Here is a 15,287-nt window from a genome sequence, read left to right as displayed (position 1 = left end):
TTATTGCAGAGTTGTGAATAGAAATAAATAGGCTGCACATTTCTCCTTATGGCCACACGGCAAAGAGAGCTAGAGACTTACTTGGGAGAAAGGAGGCTGAGAACTGGTGGGTCATAACCATGGATTGTTTTAATAATATAGTGCTAGGCAGGGCTCATTTGGAGGCGGAACGCGCCAGAACTGTGTTCCGGTAGATCGGAAAAGAGGTCACATGGGCTTTGGCCCCGCCCACATGATTCCTTTTCCTCCGAGTGCAAGCCAAGTGGGGCTAGGCTCCAAAGGAATGTAAGCTGCTCCGAATTCATTCTGCTCTGTTGCTTTATTTTCATTTGTGACTTGTGAGAGAGAGGGGGAGAGAGAAAAAAATGAGTGAGTGAATGCAAGCTGAGTGGGGCTGGGCTCCAAAGGAATGTAAGCTGCTTTGAATTCATTCTGCTCTGCTGCTTTATTTTCATTTGTGACTCGTGAGAGAGAGAGAGAGAGAGAGAGAGAGAGAGAGAGAGAGAGAGAGAGAGAGAGAGAGAGAGAGTGAGTGAGTGAGTGAGTGAGTGAGTGAGTGAGTGAGTGAGTGAGTGAGTGAGTGAGTGAGTGAGTGCAAGCCAGGTGGGGCTGGACTCCAAAGGAGGGTAAGCTGCTTTGAATTCATTCTGCTGCTTTATTTTCATTTGTGACTCGTGAGAGAGAGTGAGTGAGTGAGTGCATGCATGCATGGGTGGGTGCAAGCAGGGCTGGCCCTCCAGAGGAGGGTAAGCTGCTTTGAGTTCATTCTGCTTTAAGGAAATACCTGGAGATTTTTGGGGAAAGGGGCCTGAGGGGTGGATGTTGCCTTCTGACACACGTCCGGTGATGTCAGGGGGTGTGGCATATGCTAATGAGTTATGCTAATGAGTTCCTGCAGTTCTTTTTCTAGGAAATGATCCCTGGTGCTATGGCAATCCCCCATCCCTACTCACGATCTAAAAACTTCTTAGGGATTGCTGTTCATAAAGTGTGCTTGTTTGTATAAGTAAAGGATTAAGCCCTACCAAATCCACAAGAAGCCTCTATCTGCATATAGAAACATCATTCCCATGTCTTCTGTTACATTCTGGCATGACCGTGAATGCACAACATTCTCAATGGCTCCTACAAGGGGACACACTTCTAAGGAACCTTTCTAAGGAACATTTCTGCTACTTTCAAGGTGACCAACATAGGTTAAAACAAACATTATATCCAGAGAATGTGAGATACAGAGAATGGTCCATGGAAGGGAAATGGAAGGCAGCGGCATATAGGAGGGGTTTATGTAACTGTTGAGTCACTGGATATGGCTTAGTATATTTTTCTATCTGTTTTACAATATGCTACGAGCCCTGATACTTTGGCACAGCATGGAACATAAATGTAAATGAACAAGCAAGCCAAAAATTTAAGATTGTCAGATTCAGGACAGCTTAGATAAACTTAGGAAAGGAGGAGGATTTATTTTATTTTTTTTACCCATGATAGCAAAATGGCCAGCACTGGCCCAGAAAGTAGTTCAGAGAACAGAACACAGCAATATCACTACTATTAAGTAGTTAATTCCTGGAGGACACTGAACATTTGCTTCTCAATCTCACATTTTCAAACTCGTCATGTGAAAATGCACAATCCAGTGGATGTATCCCAGGGTTCTGCAGACCGGTGGAGTGGGTTCGCCTGACATTATTTCTTCATGAAATTAAACAATGGACAAATATTATATTTGAATTAGACCATAGGACTCTCCAAAAATGGGAAAGAAAGCATATTTTAAATGGTAAAAACCTTTGGGACTGATATTTTTTTTTTGAAAAAGGTATTTTTAACTAACGTCTAAAAAGTTTTAGTTTTTGTAGTGAAGTTTGTTAATAATATACACCTGCAGGAAAATAAATTTATGAAGAACCAGCATTTCCAGTCTCATGAAAGAAATATTTCTGTATCTAAGTTACAGCAAATTTTCCTCAAGTACCTTATATAATGTTAACCCTCATTTGATTTTTTTATCCCGATCTTCCCTGAGGAACTCCCTCCATTTTATCCTCACAACAACCCACAGAGGTAGGCGGAAAGAGCAAGTGAGAGAGTGATTAGCCCAAATGTCACCCAGTGAACTTCATAGGCAGGACAGATTTGAACTGAGGTCTCACACTCAACACCCAGTGTTCTAACCACTACACCACATTGCCTCTACTCTATCAGCTTTCTAACCACCACTGTTTCTGCAAGCAGAGAAAAAAATGAGGTGTCCCAACGGTCCAAGAATTAATTGTATCCATGTCTTTAAATTATTTAAATAAACTTGATCTTCCATTTGATTTAGCTGATCAGTTCACAGCAAGAAGGTTTGTTCCCTTAAAGAAGGCCTCATGAAGCAGTACACATTTATCTGAGGGGATCTCAAATCATCATTCTTGGAATACTGGAGCCAAGCAGACACCAAAGTCAAGATTTGTCTTAAGGAAGAGGAAACTATTTTGGGGGAGGAAACTGAGAAAAAGAATGCGTACAGATGTTTGTGGCATGGAGCTTCCTGTAAGTCATAAGGGCACCTGCTCCGACTAACATTTAGATTATAGTTATCTTGGAATCAAGTATCTCAGTTTAAGCTGGACAGGCACAGCCTAGGCCATCAGCCATGTTTTATGCCCTGACAAGCACTTAAAACAAGCCATTTTACAATCCGAGGCAGGCAGCACAAAACAGGACCCTTCTCAAGCTCCTGAAAGAATGCATTATATCACTCGCAGGCCTGGTATAAACCTATGACAAGCAACATAAACTGCAGACATTTTTTGCATAACAGCATTTCATTTGACTGGTAGCACAGCAAGAGGGTCACCCTCCCATAGACAATTCAATACATTGATGTCAGCACCAATGAAAGTTACTCTGCATTTTTTGCAACCAAAGAAGCATGGTTTTAGGCTTGGAGTATTAATAATAAACCATCTTGGTTTTGAAAGGGGAAGTCATGCATCATGCTGGCCACTAGGTGGCAGAAGCAGACAGTTGTTTAAACCACATTTGAACTCGAAAGGAAAAACAAATTAGTAACTCTGTGGCAGCTTTTAACATCTGTGGCTGCGGAATCAGCAGCGGTAAGATTGATCCTCAGGCCAGCAGAGTCAAAATTAAAGTTACGAAGCTTATAATTCCTCTCATATATCACTGTCACTGTTCTAGTCCCTCGTTGTTGCTCTTGTTAAACATAGACACTGTATGTTCCAAGCAAGACTGCTGCCTTTATCCAGATGGAGCTCTTGCGCCTTTAACGGTAATCTGACACACAGAAATTCAGCAGGTGAAGCAGAAAGTGTCAGGGGAAAGGTTCCTGTGATTAAAAAAGCCCTGTGATAAACGCTGGGCTGCTCTGAGACTCATCGAAGCAGGGTCAGTAGAACAGTGGCAGTTCTAGTCATGAAGCAGTGGCAGTTCTAGCCACAATTAAGAAAAGACACAAGATCTCAGCACTGAAAGAGCTTTGCAAGTGATGAAAGAAAGGCCCTTTGATGGAAGGACCCAGACATAGTACAAGGAAGACGGACCTTGCATCCTTCCTTGCCAGGCAAAGCAAAGCAATTTGAGGAAGGCTTCTTAGGCTGGCAGAAGGCTTCGGAGTTTCCGGAACCAAGTGGCAGGGTATAAAGCAGTGGTTGTACAAAAATTAGTTATCATAGATACTTGGATTAAACAACTCTTAATCCACAGTGCAAATACTTATTGAATTTCAGCAGCAGATGTAATGTCAGCAGCTTCATTCTGAAAGCAAGTGATATAGTGCCATCTATAAAACTAAGAAGTTCAGTTAGAGTCTCTCTACACGAGACCTCTTACATGAGGACGCTCAAGTGAAGGGAGATGCAATGTTAGCTGGAAGCGTAGTTTAAAAAGACTGAAGCAAAGGCTCTGTCAATTTCCCTCTTTACAGAGCTGGCAAAGATTTCAGGGCAGATGGTTTGTTTATTCCATTTTCGCCTCCCCAAAGGGGAGATGAAATTGACAAACCCTTTGGGGAGGCAAAGAGGAAATTAACAAATCCTCTGAGCAGATAATAGAGAGGGAAATTGACAGAGCCTTTGCCTCTGTCTTTTTAAACCAGATAACATTGCGTCTCCCTTCACTAGAGCATCCTCATAAAAGAGGTCTCATGTACAGAGACTCTTAGTTCCTTGACAGGAAAAAACTAAGTAAATTCTGTCAGTTGCAAATGCCATCCAGCCAGATTAATCTTGATGCAGGCTCGTTGTTGGCACATCCCTCTGGTACCAACTGGACAAGCAAGGAGGAAGTTCAACAAAGGGCAAAGATGGACACTGAATCCAGAACTGGTAATGAGTCAGGAGGGCTCCTTTCAGGGTGGATCAAAACCCTGTAATTACACTGTCGGACTATCCTTTTGCTACTGTTTGGGTTTGCTGCCATGTCAATGTTAACACCATCCAGCTCATAAATCCCACAAAGGCAACAATGCAGGAGAAGAAAATGTTCCTGGCAGACACAATCTGGTTGCCACTGTCACCTGCAGCTTCCACATCTCAGTCTGTGGTTACCCTGGTCATTTGACATCAGTTATTAAAAATAAAGAGGTAGGATGCTATTTACTTACCCAGCCAACTTCTGTTCAAATACACTGAAACGAATACTGGAGGAACCGTGAAGAAATCTACCACTGAGTTTACTTCTAGCCAAAACCACAGCTTGTCATTGGCTGCTATGAACTGAAGGAAGAAAAATGAGAAGATACATGAAAAGGATCATGATACTTGTATTTTGGACAGCATTCTTCTTTAGCAAATACTTATCTGTCTCAGGCCACAAACTCAGGTTCTGTTTTGGCATTTATAGAACAAGGTAATAATGAAATACCTTCTCTGAGGATGGTTTACAGACAGAATTTGTAGAAGCAATCACAAAGGGAAGAGAGACTTGTAGGGCTTTACCAGGGCTTTTTTTAAGCTGGAACGTGGTGGAACGGAGTTCCGGAACCTCTTGAAAATGGTCACATGGCTGGTGGCTCCGTCCCCTGATCTCCAGACAGAGAGGAGTTTCGATCACCCTCCGCAGCACGGCAGGGAGGGCAATCTAAACTCCCCTCTGCCTGGAGATCTGGGGGCGGGGCCACCAGCCATGTGACCATTTTCTCCGAGAGCAACCCACTGAGTTCCACCACCTCTTTTCCCAGAAAAAAAGCCCTGGGCATTACCATAGACTACAGCATACCTTCAGGATTGTCTGCTTCTGCAAGTACCTGCTCAACTGCTATAGTCATCATCTGAGACTCTGTTTCAGGTGTCCTCCCCACCTTCTGAGGTTAGAAAGGTAGCAACCCGTGAGATGGCCTTCTTGACTGTGGCACCAAAATTGGGAAACTTCCTCTGCAGGGATATTTGTCTGTCCCCTTCTATCACTATCTTCTGCCAGCAAGTGAAGACTTCCTTGTTTCATTTGCCAGTGACCTCTCCTTCCTGCTCCATGTTTTAATTGTTCTGGAGTTTTTTTACATATGAATTTTAGCTTTGGTTTTAAATTGGTTTTACAGTTGTATTGCGATTTCTCACTTTTAATTGTTATCCGCCTTGGTGACCCTGATTGGGCAGAAAGGTGGAATATAAATCCTGTGGATAAACAAATAAATAGACTATTAATCTGGTCTGACAAATCTTCTCACCTCAGGGAACTGTAGTTCTGTGCAGTTTGATCACAGAACTTTCAGCAGGCTACAAAATTCTCTGTGGCAAATTAAAGCAGATATCTGTTTGTGCTACAAATATGAACCTGTGTGATTAACTGGGATGAGCTTGGGCATCTGTCAGGAAAAAAAGGATTCACAGGTAGAATGGTCTTGGAAACCCTCCTGATTAACCTGCCTGGATGAGGTGAATCTGGCCTCTGGGGTGTACGATGGCACCATCTGGGCTGGATTGGTGAAGTGCAATCAGTAGGGATGAAGGGGTCAGAGACAGCCAGTGCAGTGTAGTACTGCTTCACGGGTTGAACAAGCACCTTGGGGGAAGGGGGCATGGGTTCAAACTCCTGCTCAACCATTAGCATGACTTCTGCAAAGAGAAGTCCTGCTTCACCAATCTTTTGGAGTTCTCTGAGAAAATAAGCAAATGTGTAGATAATGGTGACCTGGTAAACATTATATACAGTACTTGGATGTTCAAAAGGCTTTTGACAACGTCCCTCACCAAAGACTTCTAAGTAAGTTTTGCACTCATGGGAGAAATGGAAGGTCCTCTTATGGATTGAAAATTGATTAAACAGTAGGATTTAGAGAGTAGGAATAAATGGGACAGTTCTTGCAATGGAGGAAAATGAGCAGTGGGATCCCTCACAGAGCAGTACTGATGTGGAACTTGGGGTTAGAAGTGTGGCAGCCAAGTTTGCAGATGACACAAAATTATTCAGGATGGTGAAAATGAAGGGCAACTGTGAAGATCTCCAGGAGGATCTCCACAAACTGGATGTTGCAAATGAAGTCCCGTGTAGGTAAGTGGAACAAAAAATACCAACTTCAAGTATATACTAATGGGGTCTGAACTTGCTGAAGACTGAAAGAGACCTTAGGGTCCTAATGGATACCGCAAAGAAAGTGTCGACTCGGTGAGCAGCAAGCAGTGAAAAAGGCAAACTCTATGCTGGATACTATTAGGAAAGGGATTGAAAATAAAATGGCCACTATTACAATACTCCTGTATAGATCTAGGGTGTGGCTTCATTTGGAACACTGTGTATGGGTCTGGTCTCCGTATCTCAAAAAAAAAAAAATGAAGCGCTGGAAAAAGTATAGAAGTGGGCAACCAAGATGATTAGGGAGTTAGAACACGTTTCCTATGAGGAAAAGATTAAAAGTCTGAGACTTTTCAGTTTAAAAAAGAGATTGATGGGAGGTTTATAAAATTATGCACAGGGTAGAGAAGGTAGACATGATCGAGGTTTATAAAATTATGCACAGGGTAGAGAAGGTAGACAGAGAGAACTTTTTCTCCTTGTCCCCAAACACTAGAACTCTGTGGCATCCAGTGAACCTTGATGGGCAGTAGATTCACAATGGATAAAAGAAAATGCTTCCTTATGCAACGATTAAACAATGGAATTTGCTACCAGAGGATGAAGTAATGGCCACAGGCGTAGACGGCTTTAAAGGGGATATAGGCTATAGGAGGATAGCTAATGGCTACTAGCTACGGTGAGTAAAGGGAACCTCCACATTCAGAGGCAGTAAACTTCTGAATACTGTTGCAAGGAGGCAATATCAGAGGAAGGCATTGGCCTCTGTGCCTTGTTGTTGGCCCTCCATAATAACCGGTTGACCACTGTGTGAGACAGGATGCTGTACGAGAAGGAACATTGGTCTGATCCATCAGGGCTTTTCTTATGTCTTTAGGAAGCTTAATCGGTGAGGTTGGGTCTTTCAGACTAACCCTATCATACAGAGTTCTTTTGGGGACTTCAGAGAATGATGTCAAAACCCTGAGCAATATGTAGGAAGGGTGGGATAAAAATGTACTAGACAGATGGACAGAAAGCATACCTAGGATTATGTGATGTGTGTGTTTGTGTGCTGGGAGGTGGCACAGCATTGGATGCTAGAGAAGAGAAAGAGGGCTAGGTCTTGGAGAGACAAAGGCTAGGTTTAGGGTCATACCTGTAATCTTTCTAAGTTTATCAACGCTATTCCTATAGCTTCATGGTTCAAACAAATTCTTCTCTGGGGACACTAATTAGAACAATGCTCCCACCATCACCACCACCAACTGATGGAGAGTACCATCAAATCATAGCTGATTTAAGGCGACCCCTGGTGAGGTTTTCACAGCAAGAGATTAACAGAGGTGGTTTGCCATTGCCTACCTCTGCAACCCTCATCTTCACTGGAGGTCCCCCATCCAATTACTAACCAAGGCCAATCCCGCTTAGCTTCTGAGATCTGATGAGATCGGGTTCACTTGGGCTTTCCAGATCAGTTCCCCCACCCCCAACCATCAACTAAAGGAAGATAAATTCTGTAACACAAGAGATTTCTTAGACAAACTAGATAGTCAAGAAGTTTGTTTGTTTGTCTGCTCTCCTCAGTAAGCTTGGCAGAAATGGCTTTTATTGCTGATCACTTTTTATTGATCTTATGGACGCCATCTGAGGTGCTATGCTATGCTGATGAGAATAGGACACGTCTTTTGAACAAATGAACGAATGAATGAACAAACGATGGATGGATGGATGGATGGATGGATGGATGGATGGATGGATGGATGGATGGATGGATGGATGGATGGTGAGCAATTTATTTCAAATAACTGGGGAGGCTTCATTCACCCTTTGTACATTTCATAAGCAAGGTCACCCAGGAGTCAGTTAAAACTTACCCGCAAGCCAAAGTAGAGTAGGAAGAACACGTTGAAAGCCATGTCGATCTGTAACGTGAAATCTTTGTAGAAATTCTGGCAAGATTCTATTGGGCTATTAAAGAGAAGAAAAGAGGGGAGTAACCTGGAGGGAACCAGTCTGCATATACAAATACATCCCCTCCCCCAAGTTAGCTGCCCACTTTCATTTTGACTACACAGTGGACTGAACACAAGAACTGCAGATGGGCCAGCTGCTCTCTCCCCACTCCATCCAAAGCAAGCAGACATTTATTTGAAAGGACTTGGTGGTCAGCCATTTTTACCATTCATCTGTTCAATTAACAGCTGAGATAGAAACATGCAGGCACCTTTAAGGAAGGCCAAGCAGGAGAGTCTCTTCGGGTTTCTGACACCCCCCCCAATCATTAACCCTTAAAGAACTGTCTTCAGAAATCCATGGCCTTTTAGCAACATATTCAAATGAGAGCCGCCAACTTTTCCTAGCACCCCTTGTCCTCCTCCACTGCTGCTTAACAACAGCGGGTGGCAATGCTAATCCCCAAACTGGGAAAAGCTTCACAGGCTAATTGCTGGGGCTCAATGGGCGACTACCATCGCAGGCACCTGACAGGTTTTTTTTCCTCCTGATCAGCTAGCAGCCTTCAGTCCCGTACCTGCAACTGAATCTCATGAGATTATTCTTTCTAGATTTTGAACAGGATTTTTAAAAATAAATAATCCTTCTGAAAAATTACCTGATTAATGCCATTTTATTCCCTCTTCCCTTTTCTGCTTAAAAAAAAGAGAGCAGCCCTTGCGCCTGAATGTCTTCTGCAACTGGGAAAGGCGGGAGGAGGGTTGGCAAGCTTTTCTTGTTTGCCAAACAAGAGATCTGTATTTGGCTGCCTACTTTGCACGTATAATATGATGAAGAGCCTTAAAAATGGCAGGATTGGAAGCGGTGCTCTAAGGGTTAATTTCCACATGCACTGCTGAACACACTTCCCCTCAGACTCTCAGACAGCCATTCCAAATTTCAGTTTTGTTCACAGAGTAATGCAACCAGTAGCATTATCTATACAAACTGGTACTGTGGTAGAGGTTCGAGATATTTAGCTCATAATCCACTGAAGAAAGTATATTTTGTGATTTATTTGAGACATTCCTAGGAGAGGGGTGACAGCCCCCCCCCTTAAACAGTGTAACCTGATATTCAAAGCAAATTCTCAGTCCATCAGCATAACCAAGCTGGAAAGATACTTTGTCAGGCTTCAAAACTGACAAAGCAGAAGGGGAGGGGTGGGGAGAGAGACGCTTGAGGAAACAGAAACAAAAAAAATCCCTTGACTTTAATGGTACAAATAGAGCGCCAGGTATCATACCAGTTAGTATAGCTGCAGAGATCAGGCTAAATTGCTAAACGAGCAGATTCTGTGCATTAGGACCATCAGTAATCTAATTAGAGGCAGCAAAGGAAATGAGATTGCCGAGGCGTTGAACATGCAGCCAGGTTCCCATTGGCTTCTAAACATCACCGCTCCAACAAGATCACAGCATGCCCCTTCTGGTACTTAGGCACTTTATTGTGGTGTGAAAACGTCCCCTTGGAAAATAGTGAACTCTTAACAGTGCAGTCCTGCACAGAATTTGTACTCCAATCTAACCCACTGAATGAACTTAACCAACGGAGCAGCCCTCACAAGAACTAAACCTAACAGTATAATACAAGGGCACACAATATAACAAACAACGTAACAAAATTGAATGTATCAAAATGAATTAAAGTCCAAGGAGTAAACCAGACATTAAAGTAAGTCCCCACACAGGGGAGACACAGGCAGCAATAGTCAGTGCAGCAAAGCAACATAGCAGGGTGCAACGTAAGTGCAGTAAGGATCTTTAAACATCTTGTCTGAAGACAAAGCTTTGAATTCTTCATGTTGCTTGACTTGTTTATTTTCTGTACAGGTGTCCACAGCCAAACGAGGCGTGCAAAGACCCCAACGACTCATGGCAAAGTTACTAGTATCTCATACTGTACTGGCAGAAAATAAAATCTGGTTTCTACCACACAGAAAACCAAGCAAAGCCGAAATCCAAAAACAACCACGTCATATCTTGAGTTAAAACCAACCAAAATAATAACCGTATGCAAGATCTGGATCATATTTACATTATGCCTGCCCCATTTCTAGAGGATACAAAAACAGAGACACCACCAAAGCCTGCCGCATTTCTACAGCACGGAGTTTTTCCTACCTGGAAAATTGCCATCCAAAGAGATTGCTTCAGTCGGTAGCCAAGTCATGAATACTGCGTACATTTCATTCCCATTTTTAAAAGTTCTTATTAGTTTTAACTATTAAGTCCACTTTAATCCAGAATGAGCAAAGAGTTAATTGTCTCACTATGCACTAAGGAACAATTGCCCTTGAGTGCTACAAATACCACCCAGCCAGCCATGAAACAGGCACACATTACGCTCATAATAAAACTCAATTTTATTTACAGAGTAAGAATTTCAGGGCAGGGAGATCATCTGGCAATACAACTGAGTATTGCAAGCAATGAGAATCTTATTGAAACCTCAATGATACTATAAATGTAAGATGAGCTTCCTTCCTGACATTGCTAGCTTTCTCTATGCAGGGAATTATTGTTATGGGGGATTATTCAGCATTCTAGTGATTATTAAAGCCTCAGCCTCAACACTGTCACCAAGAAGGCCCAATAATAGCAGTCAGGGCCTTCTTGGTGGTAGTGCTAAGGTTATGAAAATCTTTTCCCCACAAGGTTCACTTTTGTCTATCTCATTTAGCTTTCAATAAGTTGGCCCAAACAATCTTGTTTAGAAGGACATCTGAATTAAATTAATTTGATTACCAATCTTGTTTGGTCTGCTTTTTAATTTCTTCTGAGTTTGTTGCTTTTCTGGTTTATAAGTTTAAGTTTATTTACTTCTTTTTTGCAATGGGGACCCAAAACCATTTACATCATTATCTCCTCCAATTTAGCTTCATAACAACCTTGCAAGGTAGATTAGGCTGAGAGCATATGACTGAACCATGGTCACCTGGTAAGCTTCCATAGCAGAGCAGAGATTCGAACCTGGGTGCCCCAGATCCTAGTCGGACACTCTAAACACTAAAGCACAATATTGATTAGTTTTTTTGCAATGGCATCATTTTGTTTGACGAAACATAATTGAAAAACTGAAAATATCTTAATAAAAACATGTATACTTAGTAATCTCATTTTAAAAAAAAAGTTTTGGGTGCCCATCTTCACAGGAATGCGTGGTAGTGACAATAACCAACTCTGTTGAGTCCTGGATCAAGTTCAGCCAGAAGAACACCGTGGTCATGCACCCTTGTCTGTGATTGATGTTACACACACAGTGCAATCCCAAGCATGAATACATAGAAGTAAATTCCAGTGAGTTCAATGGGACTTACTCCCTAATAAGTGTACTTAGGACTGCAGCCACAATCACCCCCTAATACCATATATGCAACAACCACAACCTCTACATCAATAATATACAAACACATCATGTACACAGAAGATGATCAGCTTTTGTACTCTGTGCACAAAGACCAGCCTGTTCACCACCCAATAGCAATTATGGATTATCAAGACATCCAAACACCTCTGAACTGCTTGGAAGAAGGCTAAGAAAATATCTAACATATGAACTTCTGCCAGCAGGCACTGCTCCTTAACACCCTTCTCATTCCTTTCTTCCTTTCCACTAACTTCCGTTGATGCATTTGAACTAAGTCTTTCATGCATTTATAAAATTATTAAGCAGTCTATAGTGTTCCAGACAAGTGGCCTCATGTTTTCGAATCCTACCGGACAGATATTCTCTTTCTCCTGTCTTGCTGTGAGATAATTAGAAGTCCACCACTGCACTTCTAACAAACTCTACAGCATTTCAGTTAACAGATAAAATAATGCTGACTGGGCAGGTTGCAATAAATGCTTAATTTAATCAGAAATACTAAGAACAGCAGAAGCAGTAATTGATAAACGGAAAATGTAAAACGAAGAGATTTCTATATAATCAACACATCATTTGCAAGTTACTATATAAGGAGCAATTAGAAATGTGTTCGCCCCACTGTTTTCTGAAATCCCAGAGCACTACTCTACTACTACTCTAGTGCAAATGAACATTTTTGATGCCCAAGGTGAAAAATCTAAGAGATATGTAACATCTATACTAGCTTCAGCTCAGAACAGACATAATGTGAAGCAGCAATGGTTTAATTAAATTAAGTGTTGATATTGTGATTATATGAACATGTGCCAGGGCCGCCACAAGACGGGCACTGGGGGTTCAAACTTCAGGATCAGCTTGAGGGCCTGCTAATCATGCTTCGTTGCAACAAAACACAATTTCCCGTGCAATAACAATGTCTCCCTATTTTATTTACAGTAATTGCATAATTTAACAGAACTATACCACATGTAACCAGTTCTAGGAAAAATTATTTTGCAGGCGTCATATATGCTCCAAAGTCCATACATAAAGTGTCCAGTGCTTCAAGTGCTCTATTAATATTGCAACAGGTATTAAAGTGCAAATGCTTCCTAGCACCATGTACACATTAATTATTTCATACAAGCTCGCCTTATATTCCAACTGGAGTTGGGTATAGTCCAAGATTTGGTTCCAATAAACTGTGTAGTTCACAGATCACAAGTAGACCTTTGCGTGTATTCTTTAGGTGTACATTGATAATTCTGTGACATCATTATTCTAACGGAAGGTCCAGATCACCATTATATCCGTTTCCAAACTCTTTCTCAAAGAACACAGTTGTCAAAGTTTCATGCAGCTACCACTCCATATTAGTCATCAGTTTTCCAATTTTCACCATTTGCCAAATACTAATCAAGGCTGACACTGCTTAGCTTGAGATCTGACAAGATCGGGCTTCTCTGGGCTATCCAGGTCAAGGCATCCTCATATTGACAGAGGAATTTAAAAAATGTAATTCAGCAATCCTGTTGCTTTCTCTGCATCTTTAACAGTGAAATCCTAAGTAGAGTTACTCCAGTCTAAGCCCACTGAAATCAATCAGTAGCAAACTGTAAGTGTGCCACTGAATTATTAAAGTGTGTAGAAAGAGAAGACACCACGGTTTTTCAGTGTTGAGGGAAAGGCATTCTATGGATGTCTGGAAATATTTTTCTTTCAGAACTCAGTCTGTGCCGAAAACAAATTCTTGGACTAAGCCCTAGTGAAATCTTGCCACAAACTGAGTAATTCGAAGGGACAGAGTCTAGATGTCTGTTGTGGCAAAACCAAAAAAAGAATCTTGCACCATGTATTGTTATTTCAGCTTTCACAGTTAGAATCTATTTCATCAGAAGCATGAAATGAATTTTCAGTCCACAGCTACAGCTACACAGAAAGGAAAGCAGTTTCACATTAAAATGTATGATATCGACCTATGATACCTTGCAATTGATTGATATTACATGTTAATTTTTTAAAGCACATATATAAAGGAAACCAAACACTGGACATAGGCCCCATTGCATAAAATGGGACTTACTTCAAAGGAGACCTGCTCATGATTGCTCCCAAAAGATCTAGTCAGTTCTGAGCCTGGTTTTCAGGGAGAGCAGAATACAAAGCTAATAAAATAAAATAAATAAATAAATACGACTTACAGTGATTTGGTTTTGAAGGGCTGGCTTTGAAATAATGACATCAAAAGGCTCATTAATCTCTTGGATCACAATTTTTTTTTTTGGTAAAATCACTTCTCGGTTTGACCTACAAAATGTGTTCAATGACTAGAAAAATTTTCCTTTCCAATTGATGAATTTTTCCCTCTAAATCAACAGAACACAATGGTAGAAATTTTGTTCTTTGAATTAGGCAAAGTAAAGCAGAATTTAAGATTTCAAGTTATGCAGAACTCTTTGCTACTCAGCCTTTAAAACAGTAAGGCAAACGTTTATTGTCTAAAACTGTTTTGACTTTTAAATTTGAGATCATATGGCCAAGTAACAAGTTCCCATTGTCACTGGGAAATTAACAGTTAATTGCTTTTAAAGAAAATATTTAAATTTGATCACACACGTATGCAGATCAGTACAAAGCAGGTCAATTCAAAGACATTCTTTGGTCAAGCCTAAGATTAAACCAAAACAAAAACATCCAACATGGAGGCCAAGAAAGATTGAAGACTAGGGCTGAATCCACACTTACCAGCACACCGCTAAACACTTGGAATGATAGCATCTTCCTGGCGCTTTTTCTGATGTCATCGCACCATGAGAGCGGCATCGTGGTGCAATGACATCATAAAATGCGCCAGAAAGACGCTATCATTCTGACTGTTTAGCACTATGCTGGTAAGTGTGGATTCAACCTAGGTTGTCATTGTTATCACTACTGCAGTTAGCTATCTCAAGCTTTTATCAACTCCCTTCACAAAATGTTGTAAATATACTGGTTTTCATTCTAAAAAAACTGGGGTAGAATCTGGGAAGTTTACATACAGTTAACTCTTCTATTGAAATCAATGAGACTTTTAAGTGTTTAACTTCATCTGCCTGAATAAGAAAAGATCCTAACATTACAAACAAAATTAATACACAGCATTCAATATGCTAGCAGTGAAATCCTGATCTAATTATCACATTCTTTCAAGCAAACGGTATCTATCATATTTCCATCTCATCCTTCCTCCAAGGAGCTTACATGGTTCTCCCCTCCGTTTTATTCTCACACAACAACCTTATGAGGTAGGTTGAGAAAGAGTGACTCAATGGAATTCAGTAAATGAGCAGTGTTGTTGTTGTTGTTAACTGGAATAATTGCTAATATAGTTTAACAGCATCTAATTGATAACAACTTTTTACTAAAGGAACTCAAAGGAAACTGCCAAAAGAAACAAACGATCA

General features: G+C 41.2%; 1 protein-coding gene across 3 annotated transcripts in view; it reads right to left on the bottom strand.

Annotated features, from left to right (window-relative positions):
• The window catches only part of KCNMA1 (potassium calcium-activated channel subfamily M alpha 1), a 742,538-nt gene that overhangs the window by 330,589 nt on the left and 396,662 nt on the right, over nucleotides 1-15,287 (bottom strand). For all 3 annotated transcript variants that reach the window (XM_054982574.1, XM_054982573.1, XM_054982572.1), the window contains exons 4-5: nucleotides 8,379-8,472; nucleotides 4,616-4,727 (exon numbers count right to left, since the gene is read on the bottom strand). In XM_054982574.1, coding sequence (XP_054838549.1) covers nucleotides 4,616-4,727; nucleotides 8,379-8,472 — 206 coding nt within the window. The remainder of the gene's footprint in view (nucleotides 1-4,615; nucleotides 4,728-8,378; nucleotides 8,473-15,287) is intronic.

The sequence above is a fragment of the Eublepharis macularius genome, chromosome 6, assembly GCF_028583425.1.
Source record: "Eublepharis macularius isolate TG4126 chromosome 6, MPM_Emac_v1.0, whole genome shotgun sequence".
Classification (NCBI taxonomy): Eukaryota; Metazoa; Chordata; class Lepidosauria; order Squamata; family Eublepharidae; genus Eublepharis; species Eublepharis macularius.
Note: the sequence above shows the minus strand (reverse complement) of the source record. Positions and strands in the feature narration are given on the sequence as shown.